Source organism: Amborella trichopoda, chromosome 12, assembly GCF_054954075.1.
Source record: "Amborella trichopoda isolate Santa Cruz 75 chromosome 12, AtrichopodaSantaCruz75HAP2 v2.0, whole genome shotgun sequence".
Taxonomy (NCBI): Eukaryota; Viridiplantae; Streptophyta; class Magnoliopsida; order Amborellales; family Amborellaceae; genus Amborella; species Amborella trichopoda.
Genome location: NC_142347.1, coordinates 9,025,955 through 9,051,875, shown reverse-complemented (window position 1 = coordinate 9,051,875; position 25,921 = coordinate 9,025,955). Strand labels below are relative to the sequence as shown.

The 25,921-nt window shown below is 37.1% G+C and overlaps 1 protein-coding gene across 9 annotated transcripts in view; it reads right to left on the bottom strand.

Moving 5' to 3' along the window:
* LOC105421530 (branched-chain amino acid aminotransferase 2, chloroplastic-like) overlaps window positions 1–25,921 on the bottom strand; it is a 46,416-nt gene that overhangs the window by 14,821 nt on the left and 5,674 nt on the right. For 2 of the 9 annotated variants that reach the window (XM_088852687.1, XM_011629249.3), the window contains 6 exons: window positions 17,356–17,441; window positions 13,713–13,887; window positions 5,813–5,989; window positions 5,570–5,701; window positions 3,139–3,237; window positions 689–805 (listed from right to left, as the gene is read on the bottom strand). In XM_088852687.1, coding sequence (XP_088708813.1) covers window positions 689–805; window positions 3,139–3,237; window positions 5,570–5,701; window positions 5,813–5,989; window positions 13,713–13,887; window positions 17,356–17,420 — 765 coding nt within the window. In that variant the 5' untranslated portion in view covers window positions 17,421–17,441. Of the gene's footprint in view, window positions 1–688; window positions 806–3,138; window positions 3,238–5,569; window positions 5,702–5,812; window positions 5,990–6,218; window positions 6,800–8,327; window positions 8,429–10,755; window positions 10,865–13,712; window positions 13,888–17,355; window positions 17,442–25,921 lie in introns of those variants that run through there. The other 7 variants (XM_088852688.1, XM_020674315.2, XM_088852689.1 and 4 more) reach the window with 5 other exon arrangements.

Sequence of the window (25,921 nt, the reverse complement as noted above, 5' to 3'; positions counted from 1 at the left end):
GGCATCTTCCTTTTATGCTTTCTTGTGATCTTTTATTCCCATGAGTATAATGTGCTCCATGATCCCAAGATCAAGTTTTTGCTATTTTATTTGTGTAATAAAAGAATGGCTAAAGTCGTAACAAGTGAGAGTCCTTGGGATTCTGTGTTTTTATTATTTTTCATTATGTATTTGGACATTTATAAGTAATCCAAGTGGTGAAACTAAAGAGAAGATAGAAAATTTTCAATCGGTATTTCAATGAAAACACCACTGCTTTAATGGACACATGCACATGACAATGCAAAGCCTGGAGACTTCCATCTCAACTTTAGAAAATAAACTGTCAAAAAATATAAGTCATATCCTATCATAGAGAACGCATGGATGCTAAACTTGCATCCAAGTTTGTTTCCAAGTTTTAGATCATTGAAGTGTCAAATAATAGTACAACAAGGTGGTGTCTCAAGATTCTAAAGATAAATCAGCGAGAACTACACAACTCATATACACTTCCTGGGAATAAAAGCATACAACTTGGACATTCGATTGACAGCCAAAGCAATTTATTAAAGAGCAATGGAAGGCACAAAAGAAATCCAACACAATAGTTAAGATTGATATGGCACTCAAACAAATGCAAATGATCAGCCATTCTGCCAAAAAACAGTTGAACCAGCTTGACATTCAATACCAATATATGATATACCTTCACAAGAAAAATGTTAGCAGCTGAAACTTCCTCCAAATACTTTTTGTGAATAGAATCTAAGTACAAAACCTCAGTGTACTTTTCGGATTTTGCCCGTGCCTGTGCCTTCAAAACCTATAGATAGATAAAACAATGAGCACATGAAGCCAACAAAAATCCAACAGGAAACTTGCGACCAAAAAAATAGAATATTAGATTGTCATGCTATCTTGTTGGCAGAGAGAAAAAATAGTACAAGTAATTGATAACAACAAAATCCAAAGAGAAAAATGAGAATGTAGATGCAACTGCAGTGGGATTATGCTCCAATTAGGCCAAGGAGCACCACTGCCAACCTAACTTCAGACACACATCTAGGAAGTAGCATTGGACTTCTTCTCAATGAAATTTATTTTTCCTCATTTTTTTTGCATGCAACCCCAGGTTGCCCACCCGCAGTCCTCAGGCCAGCGAACACCCTGAACACCTAGGGCATGCCACTTCAAATAAAACACTGATCCAAACTTTTTTTTTATAATAGGTTGAACCAACGACCCATGATGGGAGCACAATTATTAATGAAGACAAAAATAATCGACTACTAATTCAATCAAATCCAAGTTCTTTAAGAAAACATAGGTTCTCATGCACTGGAGAAGAAATACTTCAATGTTTCTTGAAATTTCCCAGAAATTTCACTTTACAAGGAACATTTGTCTTTCTTGATTTTCAGCCATCCAAATCACACCCGCTTTTAGGTAGCATCAATCAACCAGACAGGGTGCGGCAGGGCTTGGTAGAAGCGAACTTAGATGCCTCTCGTCCTGCAGTGCCCGGATAGGAAATCCAAAAACAACCTCATTCAAAGGTCTGTCTGGTCCTCTCTTCCCCTGCTGCGGATGTCCTACAGTGGAGTAATCGTACTGTCAGTCTCAGTTTAGTGTTCCTTTCTGCCGCTATCTACTGCAGGACCTCCGTCCCCGGACAGGAAGCCGGAGGCCTGTCGCCGCAGCTACAAGGTGCAGGGATCCCACGGAGGTTAAGGCTGGCCCCTTAGGTCCGAAGCTGTATGCCACTCCTGCGCATGGTGTCTATAGACCTGCCACTCCAGCACCGCGATCGAACATTGGAGGCTGGGCCTCTATCTGTTGGAGGACACTGAGAAAAAGGAGCCATAGGCAAGTCTTGTCAAAGCCCAAGCTGATGAGGGTTTTTTGCTCTTGTGAAGCTCCAAGCGAGAAGATGTGTAGCCTAGCAGCCAGTGGCGAGCAAAGCCAGTGGTAACAACAAGCAAACAAAGCCCTCTAAACTATTGGGAGCCTCTTCTACACAAGCCATTGGCCAATTCTTGTCAAAGCCCTCAACAACGAGGGCTTTTTGCTCTTGCTTTGCTAGTGGTAGCAACTTCCAATTGTTTAGGGTGCTTAGATTCCTGTGCTACACATCAAAGCACTCGCTCCGTTAGGGGGCGGCAAAGCACAAGTTTGAGAGTGCTTTGCCGCCCTCACCTCGTAAGTGCTTCGCCGCCCTCACCACGTAAGTGCTTTGATAATCCTGAGATGGCTACTTGTGGCCCAGCGTCTGGAGGGACTTCCATTCAGTTGCAATTCCTTTAGGGCGTACCTTAGAAAGGGGCTTGCCGCCCCTTTGATGAACAGCCTCTAGCATAATATTATTCACCAGCCAAACACTTCAGAAAGAATAGTTCCTTCACTGGCATTTTTTCTTTGTGCCTCTAAATATATTCAAGAACCTAACACCTAAGTTTCTTATCATAAGATTGCCAATTATATTTGTGACAAAGATGGCAAATCTTATGAAGGCATTTGGTGCCTTTGTCACCTTTCTTCAGCCATTTAACTCTAACCCATTCATGCCAACTGATATTTGCTTGACTAACAATATGTTAAAGCCATTTTGTGGAGATTTAGAAACAATTAGTTTACAAAGCCAACGATCCTGTATAACCACGTAACTTCAAAAGAACCTTTAAACATTAATAATATTCTTCTTAATCTGTACATCTTCGTATGAAAAGGTATCTAACTTTAGATACTGAATTTCCTATTTCTAATCATTAGTAAGACTTGAGAAAGAATAATCCACCCAAATCTTACTAAGCAAAACTTTCTAATGGATATTAGAGACATAATACCGCAAAAAATACCAAGAAGCCAAAATCTGCAAAATATTATAGTCAAAGATCAGGCAAAAATGATGAGATCAAAACGTTTCTTGGGAAGGTACCCATGCTAAAATGACCAAGGAGACAACACACTAACAGGAATGGCTATAAGAATCATACTGCCTCAAGGATTCCACTTGATAAAGTAGACAACTATAACAGCAACAAACTTCAAAGTATCATGCATCTAGTCCAGTTCTTAATATTTGAAAAGGAAAAAATAGGTGCAAAATAAGGAAAAATAACAGGTGGAAACTGAAAGATTAATGTAAGGCTTCCTTACTGCGGCATAGTTTCCTATTGTCTTTACACCACCAGTCCCACCTCGAGTGGCACGATGAAACTCAGTATCAACCAACAAGCTTATCGGAGCCAAACCTTCCTGATACAAGAAGAATGTAATTCAAATTAAAATGAAATAGAGATCAAGCATCGTAGTAAAAAAAAAACGTTTAGTCCAAATGAATGTGGAACATCTGCTCTCTTCAAACAAGGAACAGAGAGTGAAAGACTAAATTATTCATGGCTAACGTAATGCACAATTTAAAGGTGAGGAACAAATCAAAGTAACACCACGTCTTTACTCACAAACTATCCCCGTCAAAATAAATTAATGCTTTTTAATGCCATCATTTTTATCAGATATGCCTCGGATGATGCTAACCTTTACCTTATTACACAAAAATACATCATACCACTTGATTTAACTTGACGGACACTCAATGACTGAACATATTTTCTTTAATGGATTTAATACACTTCTCTTCAATCAAGAGAAATAGTAGGTTCCAAATAGTAAGTATACATTGTGCAGGTAAAAAGATGATAACGCTCAATATCTTATTATTACATGGTGCTTAGTAGGAGGAGACTCCAATAGAGCTCCACCGTTAATAAAGAACTCCAAGTAAAGTTTTCTGGTGCTTAGCAAACAAAGGTGGATTGTAAGCAATTAGAATGATTACATAGGGTTAAAATGTAAGGTACGAAGTAACTAGATCCCTTTTGCATGCTCAACCCCATACTCCAAGTGCCATTTTTTGTTTTAAATGCATGGTTTAACACCACCCTTGATTTAAAAAAGCCAAAAAACGAATTTGATCCTTATTTTAAAAAAGCAAAAAAAGAAATTTGATCCTTATTTTAAAAAAGCTAAAAAAGAAATTTGACTTGACCTCATAGCATTAAGACCATCCCCATTGTCTATAGACAAGTCATAAGAGACCATACAGATGAATACGGTGCCTTCATCCAGGGAAACAACATCAATAAAAAGAATCCCAGAGTCACACTTTATAACATCATCAAAGTTAAGTTTCCTAAGGCAACAGAGGTGCCCATGGAACTGATCGCTTCAAGGACGTACTTATGAGCGAGATGGTTTACAAGAAACAGCAGAGAAAGAGCAATTTAGAAGGAAGCACTGAACAGGAGTAAAATTGCTTAGCCAATTATCAAAATTATTTTCCTTTAGTTCGTCAATATGTTCAAAGTCATCCGGTCAAAGAGGCAAGTCCACTGAGGAGAACGAATTACATTTCAAATCAAAGTGCTACTTAAGAAGCTAAAAGGTTAACCATCCTAAGAGAAATGCAGCCTCTTCACTGTTAAATTCTCACAATTAGCAATTTGTTAATAAAAAAATTGCCATAAAAGGATACCATATAGGAGTTATACCCAATTTCCAAATTTCAAAGGTTGAGAAGGAAGAATAAAATACTAAAAGCCATCTCCTAAGAGATTATAAAATAGGTTATGAAGCAAAAAGATCTGGCGCATGAAAAAGTACACCAACAGTTGAGATGCATACTATTCAAATTACCAATACTAGATGGTATTTAGTATATTATTTGAACAATTTAAAAATACGGTATTATATTAAGGGAGCAGCACCAAGGTCCAGTCGCAACCCTCTCACGTGGCAAAATTCACTAAATGATAGTTCTCATTTTCTTGACAGCCAGAAAGCCGACAGGTCCATGACCTACCAAAGGTACGCTCTGTAATAGTTTTCAAGTTGTTATCTTCCTGATATAATATAGACAAGCTAGCCATTTTGACGAACATGTAGTCACGGTTAAATATTGAGCAACGACTAGTTACCACTCCAATCTTAAACTGATTATTTCATCTCCGAGAAATATTAATAGGGCATAGTTCAATCAAATGGGTCTTTGAGGCCGGCCAGCCAGACACCAGAAAGAACACAGAACAATATCAAGAGTTAATTTCAAGAGGTAAACCCATCACTTTTTCAAAATGAACAACTAAAAATTACTAAGTCCGGTCACTTTTCCAGTCATGGGTTGACTGGCCTAGGCACCAAATAGATCCATAAACCTAACTCCCCAGGGAGGCACCAACTTGCAATTACACTGGTACAGCGATGGGCCATAACACTTGAATACAATGATTTAAGAACCAGTGACTCGGGCTCAGACTGGCCTGAGTCACTCGGACCTGGCACCCTGCCTGGTCTGGTAGAAAAGGACCAAAACTCAGTGAGTCTCAACGAATCCTGGTAACTTTCAAACAGAGTGCCAGATTTTTTTTTTTTTTTTTTTTTTTGTGTGGGGTGGGGAGGCAGATCAACCTTGAAGTAATTCCCAGATTTTTTTTTTTTTTTTTATGTGGGGTGGGGAGGCAGATCAACCTTGAAGTAATTCCCAGATTTTTTTTTTTTTTTTTTGTGTGGGGTGGGGAGGCAGATCAACCTTGAAGTAATTCCCAACTGGCGATACATATACAAGAAATGTGTATTCGGGAGCTGGTGCAAGGCCCAGAATGGGCCCGCTTCCAAAAAGCAAGGGACGAATATATAGGGAACCTTTTCCAAATGGAGGAACCTGCAATAAAACAATAGAAACAATGTAGTCAATTAAGGTTGCTTCTAAATATTTCAAATCTTAGATATCGGAATTTTGAAAGAGGGTCTATTATTTGAGAATCTGCTGTACCCAGCGTCGATTAGCCCAAACTGTTTCCTTAACAGCATCCACAAATTGCTCTACTGAAGGTGATGGCATACACATACGCTCAGCACCCCTCTGCATTCTTAAGCCATTCTCTTCTGGACGAAAGAGAACTACATCACCATCTTTTTTCCTATATGCTTTTAGACCTTCAAACAAACCCTGCAGGAAGAAGAATAACAGATTCTTAAATTTCATATCGTATGGTAAATTATGATGATGATGATGATGGAAAATTACGATCAAAGCTCTCAATTTCTGAACAAGAAATTCTTTGTCGTATAATGAATAATAGGATGTGAGTCTGAAACCATTTACAACTAAATCTACAGAAACTTGCTAAATAACTCAATGAATCCAAAAAAACAAGTGCATAACCATGCACAAACACCTTTAAAGATACGCTTGCAACAAAAGACACAGAATGGATCCTTTCCAATGGTCGACATAATGCCTTCCAAAAGAACCGGTCCACAAAGGAATCAAAAACCAAGATGCACTCAAATCATTTATGACATTCATCATTTTCCTTTCAGTCAAGACCTCTATGACTGATTGACCCTTGAGCCTCAAATGACACAAAGTGGCAATCCCAATCTCATGTCATATGTCTGTTTTTTCATAGGCAACTCTATCATCGATACTGTGGATGCAGCAGAATGCTTCCCTGGAATCTATTAGCAAAATAAGATACAATGGACAAATTATGGTGGAGAATATGGTTTGGACGAGTTTTTGAAAAACCGCCAATCCGATCCGGAATCGGGAATCGGCTAGATCATTCCGAATCTTAATCCGACTATAAAACAAAATCCGGCCGTTTTTCTCACATGATGAGATCACGAATTGTTGATCCGGTCGTTTTTCTCACATGAAACGATTCCGGTCGTTTTTCATGATGATGTTTTTCATGATGATATCATAAATCGTTTCGTGACATTACAAATCATTGATCCGGCTATTTTTCTCATATGACATCACATATCGTTTCATGACATCATATATCTAACCTCATTTGCTCCACGTCACAGAACGTTCTAAACTCTCCACCTCATGCGCGCACTTTAAAGTACACGATTCTTCTCTACCGCACGCGCATGCAGTTTCAAGTGGCCCATTTGATGGTATTTATATGAGCTCGTTTAAGTTAGTTTTCGATGTGGGATTGCGTTGCGAGTACTGCGCATAACTTGCAAGTGGTAAGGTTCTTAGGGACATAATAAAAAGTGCATATACCATATTCCTGCAGGATCACAATATACATTTAATCCCTTAGGTGAAAAAACACTTATGGTGCAGTTTTGGATCCAAAATATTTTATTTTGAACAATAAAAAAATATCTAAAATATTGGGTTCCACTATACAATCTATCAATATTATAAAAGATAAAAAGTAAAGAAAAAAAGAATTTGAGTTTCTAAATACTTAGTGAATTTTTTTATTTTTTATTATAGTTGTTAATAAGATTTTTTCTTAAAAAATTAGTACTAGCTCATAGGATATCAGAAAAACCAAAAAATAATATTGATTTATTGAATATTAAAAAAAACTAGTTTATGGGATATTTTAAGAGAAAAATAACACTAGCTCATACCACTTTAGAATTTATTTCAAGTAGCTTCATCAATTGTCCCACGTTGCAAATATGAATTTTTTTATTTATTTTCCTAATTTTATTAAAATATGATTGCAAATTTATGTTACCAAATTCCATATTTCCATCAACACTAATTATTACACATTAGATTTATTTATTTGTGAGAATACCCTTGTTTTTTGAATCATTTATATTTTAATATTGTGATTAGTAATTACACTAATTACAAAGATAATCAAATCTTATATTTTATTTATTAATTTATTTACATTAGAAATTATGCAATGAATTATTTTTTGTTAAAGTTATAAATTAGATTTTTAAATTAGATGATATTATAAGGCAAATTCAAATTTATTCTTATTTGGATAGTAAAATGATGATATAATAATAAAATGCAAACCAATAATTATATTTCATTGTATAACATTGTATTTAGTTAGGTTTTAATAAATCTTTGATGAGAATCTTCATACAGGGAAAGAATATCTCAATATTCATATATTGATGCAAAAAAATTAAGTTTATTAATGTAGTACCCCCATTTTTTATTGGATTCCTAAAAAACAACATTTATCTTGAATTTTTATGATTTTTTTGGATTTTTTTTAAGGCTTAATCCGACGGATTTTCGATCCGGGTCGCCGATTCACCGATTCGGACGGGTTTTTGGGGTGCCCGATCCGGGGCACCGGTCCATTTTTTAAACCATTGGTTTGGACAATTTAAAGAATTATCAGAAGAAACTCGTTGTGAAACACCAAAGACATGCCCTTATACTCCTATACTCCATAATAACATGGGAATTGTTGTTGTTGTTTTCTTTTCTTTTCTTTTTTTGTTTCTTTTTTTTTTTGTGAGAAAAATAACATGGGAGCTGTTAAAAGTAGAACAAGACATACCTTGGAACCATATGGACTCAATTCTTCATTCCGACTAACAATCTAAAGCTGTCATGACAATTCCAAACCCAGTTTTGTCCAACATTTCTCCCATAAAGGATCTAGCCAGGAAAAATCCAATCATGCATGTCAACAATTCGCAAGGGCTATCTACACCAAGTAATTAGTCAGGTGTTTCTTGAAAAGTAATTAGTCGGGTGCCTTTAAGCTTTGTTATATTTAAAAAGTCCATTGTTGTATCCACATGGACATAAAATTAGATTCCTTGTCGATGATACTTTTGTGGAAGGGGCTTTACTTTCAGAAATTTTAAACCCTCATCACATTTTTTGGTTGTCTTTTTTGAAAAGCACATTCATTATAATAGAGTTGCAAACTTTCCTATCTTTCCGGATTTCTCTCAATGAAGCTGAGACATAATGCAGATAAGAAAGGTCCGATATAAGATTATATAAGATAAGATCCAAGCAGCAAGAAACTTGATTAATGAAAAGTGTGACTATGTGGAACTCAAGGTACTATATTCAAAAGATTTCTTTACTTTTATTTCAAATACTTGAATTCCGCTTACATGTGCCACAATATATTGCTGAAAAATTAAAACAATGCCCCAATTACAACTTAGGATCTTTATTTTTATTGCCAAGAGAAATAGAAACTATCCAGGAACTTTAAACTAGCTTTTATAACATTTTTTAACACAATATAAGTTCTTGAAAAATTATAGAAAAATAGACAAATAAAATTGAAAATAAATAAAAACTTATGGGAAGACTTACTAGAAGATGCTTGGAGTAACCTAACCAGGACTTGGTACACCCCACACTCGATTCATTGACCAATGGTGTACTTTTCCTCCTTAAGGTGTTGCTAAAAATTCTAAGATAGAGAAGCTTTATAGGCAATCCATCTATCTCTAGGGTTTTAAAGAGCTCAAGAACAATCTAGGGTTTATAAAAACCCTATGGTAATAAAATAGGCTAATCTTTGAAGTTCATCTCTCTAAGCTAGGCTTCTCTATTCCTTTTTCCAAAAGAAATATAACAAACCCTATCTTAGGGTTTCATCTAAAATATAGAGGAGAGAGAGAGAGAGAGAGTGGTGGCATGTCTCTCTTTTGGTTAAGAGACAGAGATGGCGTGCGTCTCTTTTTTGGGTAAGAGAGGAGAGATGGCATGGTAAAATAAAAGAGAGAGAGAAACTTTTGTCGGGAAGAGGAGAGAGAGATCCCCCAAATTTGGTGCATGTGGGACAGAAAGACCCCCCCCTCCCAAAAAAAAAAAAAATTTGGGGCATGAGAGAGAGAAGAGAACCCCTCAATATTAGTACATGAAGGAGAGAGATCCCCCAAATATTGCTGCGTGAGGGAGAGAGATCTTTTAGGAGAAAAAGAAAATCTTGTGATTGGATCTTAAATAGGTTCAAACTAGTTCTTTAAATAGAAGGAAATCTAGAGGTAACCTATCTTCTAGTTTGAATAGGATTTACCTTATCTAATTTCCTATTACACTTTTTTAAGATAAATAGGAAACCCGTGGGGTGAGAGATTAATTAGCGTCATCCATCCCAAAAATTAGCCATCATGATTTTGGGTGGAAAGATTACGAACATTATCTAATGTTTTAAAATACGGCTGCATCGCCCGCATATGTGACCGCATCATGCGCTATGCACTAGACAGCGCATCAAAAATCCCCGGATATGCAGTTTCGAGAGATGCGCCCACATATGTGCCGCATCTCTCTGCATCAGAGCCACATCTCGCATCTCACTTCATCAGGCTGCATAATCTTCTGCCATTTTCTTTCTAAACTATACCCTTCAAGCAGGAGTAATAAGGTCATTTTGACCTTTGAATTGGGGGGGAAAGGGTTTGGGGGTATTAACCACCCAAACAACATTTTTTCAACCACATTTGTGGCTCTTGTTAGATCAATTGAATAAAAAAAAAAAATTGGATGGAAATTTTATTTGTTGAAGTTCTTCGATTTGTGCAATTGTTGATGCTTGATTGTTGATTTGCATCTTTTGGGTGTTGATTTGTATCTTTTTGTTGTTGATTTGAGGATGTTTAGCCGAAATTATAACAACAAATCGACGGTTTGTAACTTTAAAACTCTTTAATCTTCATGGACTTTTAGTTTGTAGTATTTTTGTAACTTTAAAGTCTGTGGTTGAGAATTTGTGCTTATGGTTGTTGGTTGTTGATTGTTGAATGTTTTATGAAAGCTAGCTTCAAGTTTCTAGTTTCTATCAAGGGATAGTGGATACGGAATCTCCGACAGCTAATACTTTTGGAGTTAATAAATAAACTAACTACCTACTATCACATATATCACCTCCATAATTTGTTTTTAGCATTAACCTATATTTTTAGAACTTTTAGAATTTTTTATATTTATCTACCGCATCACTGCGATGCACCTACATCCAGACCGTATCGAGCTACACCGCCGCATTGCCGCGATGCACCTACATCCAGACCGTATCGAGCTGCATCGCCGCATCGGCTCTCCCCCACTGCTTTCGGTTGCATCCTGCAATTGAAAACATTAACATTATCCCTTTACACTTTGACCCAATCCACTCCTATTAAAAATAAATTCAATCAAATTTCAATTTTATCTTTTTTAAATTTGAAATTAGACTTAAGTATTAAATATTATTTATATTTCCCATAATATTTGGAAAACCAAATCAAATTTAAATCAATAGGATTTCCCATAGTATTTGAATCAAATATCAAATCTTATTTTAATATTATAAGATTTCCCATCATAGTTGAAACAAATATCAAATCAAAGGGGTGTGCCCCTTTCTCCTCATAAAGTGGCGTGCAACTTTTGATTAAAACAAAATTTGGGCGTGTAACTTTTGATTAAAACAAAATTTGGCCGTGATACCTTTTTGGTGTGGAGCTGTGTCCCAAACATTTGAATTAATTAAAAATTGAGGCGTCCCCTTAGTTTCCCAGAAAGGTGGTGTGGAGCCACATATAGTATAAAAACGAATATTTGGGTGTGGTCCACAGCAAAAAAAAGGACACATACATGTGGGGTTGATCCTTGGTCCCACATGTGTTATTTTAAGATCTGAAATTTTCAATAATACCCTTTTAATAAAAATTACAGCAGAACTAATATTTTTAAAATTCTAAAAAGAATATTTCAAAATCAAAGAAATATTTATATATCAAAATAAAATATACTAGGAGCGGACTGGTACCAATGGGTCAAAGTAGGCAATATTAAGGGCGCTCCACTCGCCCCAGAAACCATGATCCACAACTATTCTCTTATCTATCCCAACAAAGTCCCATGACCCACAGTCTCTTTGTAGGGGCTCATGATTGGCACGTCAAAGTTGGATAATAAAACAATGAGACTATGATCTTGGAATGTGGATTACAGTTCCTCCCTTGAAGAGCAAGTCTAACACTTGTCACTACAGTGCAAAAGGGGCTCTCTCAATGCACATATACACGTGTTCCTCTAAAAGGGTTGCTTCCCATACGGTTGTCATATGTACATGTTGTGCGGAAGTTTGTTGATAATTTGAACCTTGCTCTCACAGGCATACAACCGCACACAGGAGACCGCACAGTTCTCCTGTCCTACAAACATGATCCCTGAGCATATCTCCGACCTCAACAAGGGATGGCCCACTTCAAATCCTTTTCGAGTGTGCCATCTGCCTAGGTCCAAGGGTTTTAAACATGACCAGGGCTATAAACCACCCAACCCTTAGTCAGTCAATATACACTCCTACTAAAGTAAATATTCTACTATATATCATTTTTACAAGCTCTTGAGGCCTTTAAAGGCCACAAAAACCCAACAATTAAGGGCATAATTGAATATTTGTAAGCCATTAGCATGAACTTGCAAACATTGCAGTCTGATGAATAACCTTGCCAAATTGGTAACGGCATCGAATAATGTAATAGATAAGACCCAGTCTACAAGAATATGTGATGTATCTCAAACAGACATCGTAATCTTGGAGAAGAAATGACTAATCATCGAACAACAAATGCATTCAATTTCATCAGTCTCGTGTTAGATTAATTAGTAATGGTGTTGAATAATGCAACAGATAAGACCCAGTCTACAAGAATATGTGGTGATCTCCAAGAGATGTCGTAATCTTGGAGAAGAAATTACTGATCATAGAACAACAAATGCGTTCAATTTCAGCAGTCTCGTGTAATCTACCCATATCAATAAATTTCCAAGCTATATAGACATTTCATCAATCAATATTACAAGCACAACAATCAAATAAAAAAATTAAATAAACAAATCAATTGAGACTACAAGCACAACATTGAACTTATAAACAATCAACCTATCCAATTGTTTTATAAGTTCATCTACTAGGACCTCCATGGGAAGAAAAGATTGAACACAATGGATGCTTATCAATTATCTGGCCTAGTTTGCTACAAAAGATCATATAGAGCCCCAAAGAGCCAACCAACTAGGAACACACGCTGGCAAGACAGGACAGGCGTTGTACTAGGCTTTCACAGAAGAAGGGGGATTTCAAAGGATGCAGGGATAGAAAAGGGATAATCTAGAGGACCTTTTAGAAAGGATTGAAAAGTGGCTTGTAATGTCTAAAACAAATGAAATTTTGTATCATTTGATCACTCACTTGCATCTCTAACCCTCAATCATAGGTTCCAAAGGCATGTGAGGGATAGAAAATCCTTTCAAAAATAGGGAATGCGATCCATGAGCCCAAGGACCAATACTTTAGCTCTGGCCCCTATCCCAAATCCACAGCTTTTGACTAGTGAGGAATCCAAAAAGACACCAAACAGCCTCCAAAAATCTCTCCTTCAACTAAAAGTCAATTTGGAGCTCCAAATAAATATGTGTGTGTCAAAGGGGAGGGGGAACGGCCATTTCTGCAGCGTTTGTTTAGTTACTAATGCAAGTTTTTTCCTATTATCATGAAATTTATCGTACTGAATACCATGAATTTTATCAACCAATCCTGTAAATGCACCGCAAGGCACAACAAGAAACAAAAGAACCATAAAGGAACATCATGAAACCAAAAGAGAGCACCACAAAGACCTCCATTGTCAACGGACAAGGGGTAAATCATACATCATCCAAAAGTAGGTAAGAAGGATTCACACAAGATTCAGTGCAATCCTTGAGAAAAGTATGGCACACCCTTTAGTAACCGAAAAATTTGGAGAATATGCAAAGCAAACCGATCAAACGATCACTGAATGATTCAAGGATCACAAATCAATTACATTCAAGACATGGTAAAACAATAAAAAAAATATTAAAGGACAACAAAGAGAAGATAGCAACTAATTTCAGAAACTGAGATGTCGCTGAGAGCTATAGGTCAAGTGTCATTAACCTGTCCATAGTTTAAGACGCCAGCAGTCGGACACAATCCAATGTCCCCATAGCGCTGCAATTCGCTACTAGTAAACTGTCCACCTTTAGCACATTTCATGACATACATGTAGTCTGTTGGTGTAATCCCATAAAAAAGGTTATCCCAATCCATATTAGCCAACTCTTCAACCTCCCTGTAGTAAACTACTCAACATATTAGAAAAAAATCCAAATTGTCCATTCTTTTACAATATCTATAGAGAGCTTAAACATAAAATGAAATGAATGGCAAGAACTAATGCTTGATTGGAAAACTCGAATCAATCAGCCAAAAAGAAGAAAGCCATAACTTTTTTGGGTGAATAACCTCTCGTCAAATGCACATGTTGTTGGACGAGTATATAAACGATAAACGTCAAAGGATTGGTCTTAAGTCCCAATCTACAATTCATCACAACCTATTTTCCGTGCACTTTGGTCTTCTAAATGCCACCAACGGGCGAAATGGTTCTCATGGCTCGCCTTGCATAATCGAATGCCCACCTCATTTTTATTGCAACAGCGGGGCATGCAGCTGGAATCTTTATGTCCCTTTTGTAGCAACCATGATGACAACCTTTTCCATCTATTATTCCAATGTGCTTTTGTGCATGGTGTATGGAGATCATTAACTTGGAGATGTGGAAAACGGTTTGTCCTCAGAACTTTTGTCCCTGATTTACTTAGGTGGTGCTTACTTTTCAGGTTTAAATCTCATGAGCTTCGTAATATTTGGTCTTCCATCTTTTTTACTGCTATTTGGTTTCTATGGGAAGAGTGCAACAAAAGAGTCTTGAGTCAAGTCCCACTAAGAGAGAACTTATTGTGAAACGGATTACCTTACACGTTCAGACACTAGCAGAAGTTAAAAAGTGGTCTTTCCATTTATCAGAAAAGGTCATAATTGGTAATCTTCAGATAACTTGGCGTTTGCATAAGTTAGAATCCCTTATTCCGGTGGCATGGTCATTTTCTTAGGATCAAAATTACAAATTACAAGCTCAATATTGATGGTACTTCCTTAAGATATCCAGGTTTAGCAAGTGGTGGAGGAGTCATCAAGAACAAAGAGGGTGGTTTCATTGCTGCTTTTGCAAAGCATTTTGGTTTTGTTTCTAATAACCATGCAGAATTCTTGGCACTTGAAGGAGTTCAGTTGGTTCATCAGAGGAATTGCTTTCCAATACAGATAGAAAGTGATTCGGTCATGCTTGTGGATGTCATTCAGAACCGTGCTCCATGGCAGCTAAAGACGACTGCAGATAATTGTCGTACCGAACTTTCTTTTCATCAATGGTCCATTACACATGTCTTTCGAGAGGCAAACATGGTTGTTGATGCCCTAACTAAGAGGGCATCTGCTGGCCCCGGTGCTACTGTGTAGCACCATAGACCACCAGATTGTCTTTCCTCTCTTTTATTACATGATCTGGCGCAACTGCCTTACTATAGGGTTGTACGTTAATTGTTTTACTCTGCTTATTTATTAATGAAAAAATGGGTAGGGGGCCTTCTCCCCCACTTACCCCAAAAAAAAAAAAAAAAAGTCCCAATCTACACTATGAATAAAATGACAATGAAAGATTTCTGAACTTCAATGAAATTAATATCACAGATTTGATGAAGAAAGATGAATTAACCACCCAATAATGTTGTCTTGCACAATAATAAATCTAAGGCCTCCTCAAGAATAGCTGGAATGGGAAAAAAAAAAAAAAAAAGGATGTTAATACTTGTGCATTCTAAAAATATTAACCATAATATTTTAAGACTTGATCACCTCATAAACAGAAATATTCAACGGTAGCATTGCATAATGCTCCCCATGTTACTAATTAATCTTTCAAAGTATTTGTTTTTTGTCAAAACGAGACATTCGAAGGTGTTTTAGTATGCCTTTTTCATGTATACCTTTCAAATATTAGATTATTTTGTCATCACTCAAGGTTCATAGTCGAAGGTGTTGCAACTAGGCCTCTGTTGATCTGCCAGCAACCCGAGTGAACTTAGGATCCTTCAAAACTACATCAAAGTGACAAGGTTGAAGTCACTTGAAACTTGGAGGGTGACTTTAAAGTACTCCAGATTAACATTCCTCCAAGTTTCAATGAAATCGGCAGTCCCAATACATGACCTCCCCTTTATCGAAGCAATACCAACTAAGCAACAATCAGGCCGGCGGTACCTCCAAATGGGCCAATGGTCCACCCAAATATGCTGAGATCATGCCGATAGAATCTTGAGAGCACGCCCCACATGTTCTCTGAATCCCACCCTTCCAAGATCGTTGAATGGGTATCGATGGGACTTTATTGTTCGGGGTGATACAAAACACACACAAACAAGTACGTACAACATACTTACCTTGGAAGGGTGCCAAGGCCGAGAAACTCGGCCGAGTTAGAGTTGACTAATCTGAGTTTCAAACACTATCTGGAAAGAAGGCCTTGGACTAACTGCAACACACCTAGGATTTGGGAAAGAACCTTATGATTGCAGGTCTAATATTGACCTCCTTGTTGACATGTTTATCCTTCGCAACCCATAACTCTCCAAAGAGGGAGTTTATAAGGCTCTAAAGATGATGTCAAAAGAGAATAGTAAGGTAGGTCATCATCTCCTCCCACCCACAAAATTGAGCATATATTCAATTTCATGTACTCATCAAGACCATGCCCATGAACATGATGTAGGAAATTGCCGACAGTCTTGAGAAGACTGATAGTTACTCAAACAACAAGGCATCCTTAAAACTGCACAAAACAATGATGAAGAAAGACCATGCAAGTTGTCCTCTTTTTTTTTACTGAAGCGGTGGCATTTGAGTTTACAAAATTAACCACAACAAGTAATTTGAGGAATCCCACATGCAAGCTGTCCTTTGTTTGAGACAAGTATTTAAACTTTTACATTCTGATGAATCACAACAAGCCCTTTGTCTGAGACAATAAATTTAACATTTTTCCAAGACAATAAATTAAACATTCACATTTTCATGAATCATAAATATCACTGCCGCGTAAAACAACTTCACAATCATGACTACTATACTAAAAAATAAGCATTGCACAACAAGCCCTGTAACTCTGAATCAAAGATACAGCCAACATGGGATAAAGCTCAAAAGAATAGTCTTCCTTTGGACATAAAGAACCCGCGCATTATATTTTTCAAAGATTAACAACTTTACATTTCATTATATTTTTCAAAGATTAACAACTTTACATTTCTATGCGAGTGAAAATCCAACTCATGCATTCTTTATGAAGTAAAAGACCATCGAGCTACAAATTGGACTTATGCTTGAGTGGTTAGTACTTGATTTTTGTAACGCATATCTAAAATTCGATTCCTACTACTAAACTACCAAAAAAAAAAAGGGACAATCATGGTGAACAAATGCCCAAAAGAAATATAATAAAAATATAAATAGAAAGCAAAAAAAACGCTTGTTGAGCCTTCATTGCATGACACAAAAAAGAACAAGGGGGTAGAAATGTTCAATAGCCTAAGGAAATGTAATAGCTATATGGGCTTTCAATTAAAGCGCATTGAATTTTAGGACATTATCAAACCAAAATTGCAACAGCAAGTATTGCCTTTGAATTTGCTCTTTGACATACCTACAAGCATCCACAGCAAATGCTTTACACCTTGTTAGGGAAGCGTCAATAACACTGGAAGACATGGAGCAAGAGTTATAGTTGGGCTGCAAAGAAGACCATAGAGATGCAGGTTAATTAAAACATAATTATCCACAACAATTTCACAATCCTTTCATACAAATGAAAAAACAAATAAAATCCTTTCATACAAATGAAAAAACAAATTATCCACAACAATTTCACTAACCTTTCATACACCATTCTAAAAAGATCAGATATAAACTAAAAAAGCAATAGCAGTGGCGATTGATAAAATCCAAATAAAAGATATAAAAAAAATTAAAGAAATAAACCAATAATCATAATCCTAGCCTTTGGAAACATCCGCAGCAATGTGGAACAAAGGAGTACCACCTGACCGTTGGGTTGTGTGGCCTTTAAAGGCGTGGGGAGATTTTTCATGTGATATTTTATAGTGGAATATGTACTTCATTGGGAGTATGTGCTGATTGACTAAGGATTGGACGATTTATGGCCATAGTCATATCCAAAATCTTTATCTTTGGTCATGTGGCATACTTTGAGAAGGTTTAAAGTGGATTACCCCTTGTTGAGTTCGAAGAGATACCTAGGGTTGATGTTTGTAGGCCAGAAGAACTATGTGATCTCCAGTGTGCGGTTGTAGACCTTTGAGAACCAAGGCCAAAACCTCAACAAACTTCCGCATGTCATTTTTTAGGAGAAAGGGGGGCACGCCCCATTTTCTGAAAATTTAGTTCAAATTTTAAATTAAATTAAAGATAGGAAATCTTTTAATTTTAAATATGATTTGGTTTCCTATTCTAGTGGGAGTTTTAAAATATAGATTATCCTTGATTACGGCAGATCTAGATTATGATATGATTGTTTATATTTCAAATTTACAAAGGAGTTAGACTTGGGTCAAAATCTAAGGGAAGAAGGTTCATATTTTTCACCCAAAATTATGATGGCGAATTTGTGGGATGAATGACTCTGATTAAATCTCTCATCACAAATTTCCTAATTATCCTATGGGTCAAACTGAAATTTGGATAAGATAAACTTCGATTGGAATCCTATTCAAATTAGGAGATAGATTTCATTTTATTTAAATACCGATTTGAACCTCTTTCAAATTATGACAAGATCTTTCTCTCATGCAAAGAATCCTCTCTCTCATACCCAAGTTTTCTCTCTCCATCATGTTAGTCTCTGTCTCTTTTCTTCACGCCACTATTTTCACTATTAAGAAAAAATTGAAGTTATGTGCCTTCATCTCTTTACCCCATAGGGAGGCACGCCATCCTCTTATTTTGAGAAACTTCTATCTAAAAAGAACAAGAAAGGTGGGACCTTTCAAACCCTATGTGAGGTTTACCAATTTTTGAAGAAGAAGAGAGGTACAGCAAGCCCAGAGAAAAATAAAATAAGCTTTACCCCAGTATGTTCCTATAGGATTTATACAAACTCTAGTTGAATTTTTTAGCTCTCTAAAATCTTAGAGAAATAAGTATTTGCCTAAATAGCTTCCTATTTCAGAATTTTCAGCAACACTTTGAGTCAAAATGCGTTATTGTTCAGGGAATCAAGTGTGGGGTATACTAAGACCTATGAGGGCAACTCCGGGCAACTCCAAGCATCTTCCAGTAAGTCCCCCCAATAATTTTAATTAATTTTAAGAATTATTTTTATTTTTTTATGAATTTTCAAGAACTTGTACTGTACCAAAAATTACAATGGAAGTTTGTTTAAAGCACTTGGATAGTTTCGATTTCTTTTGACAGTGAAAATAAAGATCCTAAATTGTATCTAGGGTATTACTTTAATTTACAACAACATAATAGTAGTCCAGAATTCAGGTATACTGGAAAAAAAAGAAGAATAAAAGTCTAATTTAATACGTTGAGTTCCACATAACCACTCCTTTCACTCGCATCACAATTTCAAACTGTATAGTCCTAGAATGACAATCAAGTATCAAATAATGTTCAACTATTAATAAGAGATGAAAAATATGCTCTTATTACAAGTGGAAGGAAAAATACATGTAATAAAAAACCATTCAACATATATTCACGATGATTTCATCATGAGGTATGCCAAGTATTGCCATAAAAATGGCAAATGAATTTTTTATTTATGTATTGGAGTAAACCTGCCATCTATTTCTTTTTCAGACAATTGTGAATTAAACGGTTGAGAACTCAATTAGGGGCCACGTGAAGGATCATTAGCCAGAGAACAATCCAATAGAGCCTCAATCCTCAAAACTTAACTTCTAATTAAAAGTCAAAACAATTCTAATTAATCAAAGAAAAACCCATTTCCCAAAAGTATGCAAATTTATCACCAGAAGTCGAAGGTAATGATGAATTCGCACATTGTGGAAAATTATAGATCCTAGTAAAGCAGGAAGGCCACAGAGTTATCCATCGGAAGAAGTTCCAATAGCCATTAGATAAAAAATAGAAAAAGACAATTTGGCAATAATTACATAAAAGCAGCCACATCAACCACATCAATGCACTATTTGACAAGGACCCTCTTTCACCGCACACAAATGCAGCAGCAATCAAATCCCCAGGTTGTATGGTGCACTTTAACCTTGTTTATAACTGGTATCCTCGAACCACACAATTATTGCTTATCCACATCATAGTTACGGGAACCTTAAAGGTAAGGCCATGGCCCCACCTTAGGAACTCGATCTCGCAGTTCCTCTGAAGAATCTTAAACAGAGCTAGGCTTAGAGAAATAGGGATATCTCTCCTTAAAAAATGGAATTTCGGTCTACATGCTTGTAGGATCCCTCCAAGAAGAGGAGTTATACTATTAATTGAACTACTGCTCCTCTCTTTAGTATTATACTTTCTTTATAATACGTTTAATTCTGGTGCATATCATATTATGGTAAACCAGAATTTTGGCATTAAAAAATTACAATTTAGTACCGTAGTAAGCCAATTTATGATCGTATTGAACTCTATTATTGTAATAAATTGAAGTACTATAGCTATGGCATTGGTAATAAGCTAATGTGTGTGACGATGGATCGAGTGGGTATTGGCTCGATCCTAATTGTATCATATATTGTTAATTGATCTCGTTTTATGTATAATTACTTGATCTCGTTTTAATTGTTAATAAGTGTGACGATGGATCGAGTGGGTATTGGCTCGATTCTAGTTGTATCATATATTGTTAATTGATCTCATTTTATAGTTGATTATTAGATCATCCAAGTCAAAACATCGATCATAGTGATATGAGATCTCGTTCTGAGATATCCTAGGATCTAGCTCCTTAACTTATAAAATGTATGGATGTAGATCAAATCCACAGGAGCTTCCATACTGTGGCAGTTCAGCATTCCCCGAACCGAACCTACTCCCGAACCCGCCCCAGCCTCAACAACTATGGTCCACATGGAGCTGTGGCATTGTTACATATTGCCTTTTCATGAACAAACAAGAGTGTCTTATGCAAATATCCAATAAACAATCTTCATTTAGGATTTACCTTTTCTTTGTGTGTAATCATCTTCCTAAAATATCCCTTGCATCCTTTCACTCCTCATTTTAAATGACTTCCAATTAGATGTTTCTTGAATTCCATCTAAAGGTTCTTTGGGCTTTAATAGTTGAATTATCATAGTGTTGCTTATTTTGCGGATTTTGTACATTTTTTGGTATATAAATGTTTTGTAATTTCAATTACTTGTTTTTCTTTTTCTTTTCTTTTTTTCTTTTTTTGGAAAGGGTGATGATATATGTAAGTACATATGCAATAGTAAGTGTATAAAAGCTCACGAGGGGTAAGGTTGATAGCAGCCCACAAAATAGGTACTCATGGTATATGAAAGATCAAAGGCATCCCACAGGTCCGGTGCTCTAGATATAAAATTTGAAGCTAGTATAGAGGTCATAGGCAACCCACATGATGTCAGGGACAAGGTTGACAGCAACCCACAAAATAGGTACTCATGGTATATGAAAGATAAAAGCGTCCTACAGGTCCGGTGCTCTAGATATAAAATTTAAAGCTAGTATATAGGTCAGTCCACATGATGTTAGAAGCTGAGCAAAGGAAACACAAAAAAGAGGAAGATAACAATGAAATGGGAATAGAAGGTGATAAAGGGAGAGGAGAGAGACAGAGGTAGAAAGCGAAGAAAGAAAATAGAGTTACGAGGAGGACGGAAGTAAGAGAAAAAGACGAGTATAAAGAAGTCAGAAAGGTGAAGGTAAAAAAACAAAAGACGAAAGACAAGAGACAAGAATCGCCAGCACTCCAATAGGAACTATTTATTAAGAATACCTGAAAGCCAGATACCCCAAACGCATCCTCCAACTAAGTGACACTCTTCAATGCTTCACTTGAAGGCCTTACCATATTCCATTTCTCTTATTAATACTTCAATTGAAATATGGAGGCTAGAGAAAGATCATTTTTGGACATGGTTCCCTAGTTATAATTTTGTGCTTCTTTTTTTAACTCGACATCATGGTTTTATGTCTTCTGAGCTTCTGCCTTCAATTTCAATGTTATTGCTTAGTGGGATATTTGAGTGTTTCATGAGATAAGGAAACATGGTATGTTATGATTTTCTTTTTGTTCCAAATAATTTTCTAAAATTTTCTATTTTTTCTATATTTTCTATATTTTCTATATTTTCTATAGTTTTTTCCAGGTTCTCTCAATTTTTTGCGTTTTTGTGCTTTGTTTTAACATTTTTATTGTTTTTATGGGTCTGACGAATGAACCAGTCCAGTACAGCATGTCCTATTGAATCAATGTCTCACCATTTCAATATCCAATCTAGCCCGGACAGCATTAATCGAACTTTCCACTATCTCGATATCTTTCAGTATTTCCCAAATTTTCTTTACTTTTTTTTTAAAAACTCATACATTCATCACTTTCTCCAATTATTTTACAAATAAGAAGCAGAGAATCTTTGTTCATTATGGTCCAAACACTCAAAATGATTTGTTGCTAATTATTCTAAGTAGCTTACATCTCCAATTACACTTGTAATGTAGAAGAAATCTGGTTACAAATTAGACTTTCAGTTTTCCATTGGAAATTGGATTATTTATTTAATAATAATAATAATCAACAAAATCACTGCATCATCATTTTATTTTATTTTTTGAAACTGGTTAACTTTGTTAAAATAAACAAAAAGAGCATAGATCCACAAGATGTGGCCAACAGACAACCACATGATAAGTGCTCAGAGTATGGAGGGAGAAGAAGAGAAAATAAGGAATTGAATGAACTCAAAAAGCAAGGAGAAAAAGGGTGCACAAAGTACATAACGAAGAATTCTTCATGAGCTGGAAAGCATTCCGGTGTAGGAAACCGAGCAGGTACATGCTTTTGAGCCAGAAGAGAAAAGGTTGGAAGATGTGACCAGTTGGGGCGGAAGGACGTTACTGAGTCCACAACTGGTCCTCAGGAGCTGGAATGCCTCCAGCCTACCAAAGTGTGCAGTGACAAACTACCAAGCCGAAAGATATTGAGGGGAAGGAGCTGAGACATCGTTTGTCCGTCGCACTACAGTAGCACTCCCTTACAAGCTTGCTGAAAATGAGAGGAAAAGAGGGGAGAGAAAAGGAGAAGAGAGGTGGGTGGGCCAAGAGAGGAAATAGGCCTTGAAAAGATAGGGGTAAGAGAAGATATAGGGGGAGAGAGACTAAAAGAAGATGTTACATTAGCTGGAAAGAAGTCGAAGGATGGGAGTAGGGCAAAAGGGCATAAGGTGGAGGCGGTAGAGGGGAGAGAAAAACAATCCGTCAATGATTTGTTTTTTTTTTTGGTTTTTTATCTCTATTTTTTCATTTTTATATTGTTTTGCATCATCATTACTATTACCATTGCAATTATCAGCAGGAGAAAGTGAACTATTAAGAAATAACGAAAAGAATACTCCTATACCAAGTCCTCAGATTTCTGTACTGGACCTAGCACCCTGTCGAGTTTGAGTGACTCGACTGAATCTGAGCCTGTATCAGCTTTTTAAACCATAGGTCTATGTTGAAGTTTTTCTAATCAACAATGTTCTTCTTTTTTTCTTTTGAGAATGGTTAAATTTTTTGCATAAAAAATCAAAATATTACAAAAGATCAACATGGAGAAAATAAAATGCATCCCACAAGCTGGGTGCTCAGACTCCAAGGGGGGAGAGAATGTAAAGCAAAGTACAAAAGCGAGAAAACACTAAGGAAACATCTGTGTCTATATCATTTAGCTGATATATCAAAAGGTGAACTTCGCGAAACTAGGTTTTGTTGACACTGGGTTGGTCCAATCCGCAAGTTGAGAGACAAAGCTTTGAGTGGTCTCGGGAGCCCTGTTGTGGAGAGGTAGAAGCGATCTTCCTTGGGTTGAGGCGCAGGGAAAGAGCCAAAGAGGATATGGTATGGCTCGGTCTAGTAATAAAATTTTCTTTGTATTCCCTACTCAAGGAGGGGAGAAGGGATAGAAGGGGAGAGGGAGTGGGACAAAGAGAGGGAGGAGAGGAGGAGAGAGAGAAGTAAAGGGGACTCAAGGAGTGCAAGAGGATTTTAGAGGGAGAGAAGTAGGAGCGAGAGATAATAGACAGAGCGAGAGAGAAGATAGGGATGAGAAGTCAGCAAAGTAAGGGAGTCAGGGAGCAGCTAGAGCTCAATAGACAAAGAGAAATGAGGGAAAGAGAGAAAAACATTAGAGCGAAGGGATGAACATGAAAAGAAGTTAGGTTTAGGGAGGGGGAGGGTGGGAAGAGGGCAATGATACCTATTTTTCTGGCTTTTTTTTTTTTTCCGTCTTTAGTCTCTAGCCTTTTTCTTTTTCCTTTTTTTTCCTCTTTTTTTTCTCTCATTTTTTTTTTTTTTTTTTTTTCTTAAGCTCTTGTGTCTTTTCCCAACAAATTAGAAGGGGCGAAAGAAGGGATATGAGGGGTACACAAAGAGATACAAGTGTAAGGGAATTACAGAAGGAGACAAGAGACCGGAGAAAGAGAAGAGGGGTTTGACCTGAAGAGGAAAGAGATCGGGGGAGAGAAGGGGAAAGATCAAAATTGAGGATGAAATAGAGGGGACACGAATTTTCCTCCTTTCTCCTGATTTTTCTTTTTTTTTCTTCTCTTAATGTTTTTCTTTTTTTGGGGGGAAATGTAGTTGCAAGAGGCAGAGAGAAAGGGAGAGGAACATGAGGTAGAGAAGACAGAAAGGGAGAGAGATGGAGAAGAGGAAAGAAGAGGAAGATAGGGGTGAGGTTGTCGGCATGCCTGTACCTTATAGCAAGCAATCACAATATACACAGGTAAAAAGATGGTCCCACTAAGGAACGAAGAAGAGGTCCCCAAAGGCTAGGGATTGTGACAGAAACTCCAAAGTAGGGAAGATGCCTCTCGCTCCACCCTTGACCAGAGCGTCTGCCACTGAGTTTGCACTTCTATGAACGTGAGAGAAGGTCATGGTTGGGAGGTTTATGTAAGTAAGGGTTATGGGTTATGAGGTAAAAAAAGGTCGCGAATATCCAAGGGGGTTGCACTAACTTGGAGGCCCATGAAACAACTTCACGAGAATTGCACTCGACTTCCACTGCCGAAAATTGACAACAGACAAGATGGATCTTCTTGAGGCCTTCCAGTAAGTCGGAAACTTATGCAGAGTTAGAGTTTGAAATCCCCAGTGAGCTTGAGAAGATGAGAACTATACCGTTTGAATTTGCTAGGGTACCTCCATAACCTGGGGGACCCGGATTTCCAAAACAAGCTCCGTCCGTATCAAGTTTAATCACTTCCGAAGGAGAGGGCTGCCATAGAGGCCTAAAGGAGGGGGAAGGAGAGTTAAGGGAAAGCAAGTCAGACCAACTGTTCCTAAGGTGAGAGATGGGCGTGTAGGAGAAGACTGGGATGCTTCTGGTCTAAAAGGAGACCAAAGAGATTGCGGAGTCCAAGAATGAGAGTAAGGGTTAGCTAGGCCACGAAAGATTTTAGTATCTCTTCCAAGCCAAATCGACCACAAAATAGTTGCAATGGTTATTGTCCAAAGTTTCTTACTGTTTTTGGGCCAGGGAGGGCCTAAGTAGGCTAGGAAGAGATCCAAAATAGATTGAGGGGTGACCCACTGGAATCCGAAGAGTTTTAGGAAGGAAGACCACACAAAAATGAAGAAGAGGCCATGAATGAATAGGTGAGGGATGGTCTCCTCATCCTGGAGACAAAAGATATAGTGGTTAGGCAGGGGAATGGCTCTCCTTTGCAACTGATCTAGGGTTAGAGATTTTCCTCGGATCAGAATCCACAAGAATCCCTGGACCTTAAAGGGGATTGGAAAGGACCACACTTTATTGAGAACAAGGGCAGGATTCAAAGAGGGGAGGATGGAATAGTAAAAGGAGGCGACTGTAAAGTAGCTTGAAGGATTAGGAGTCCCGACGAGGGAGTCTTGTTTAGTGAGAAGAGAGAAAATAGGGGTCAAAAGATGGTGAGAGAGTTCATGGTAGGGAATTCTAAATCATTAAGGTTCCTTCTAAAGTTTGGAGTTCAGGACAGAGCCAAGCCAGAACATTG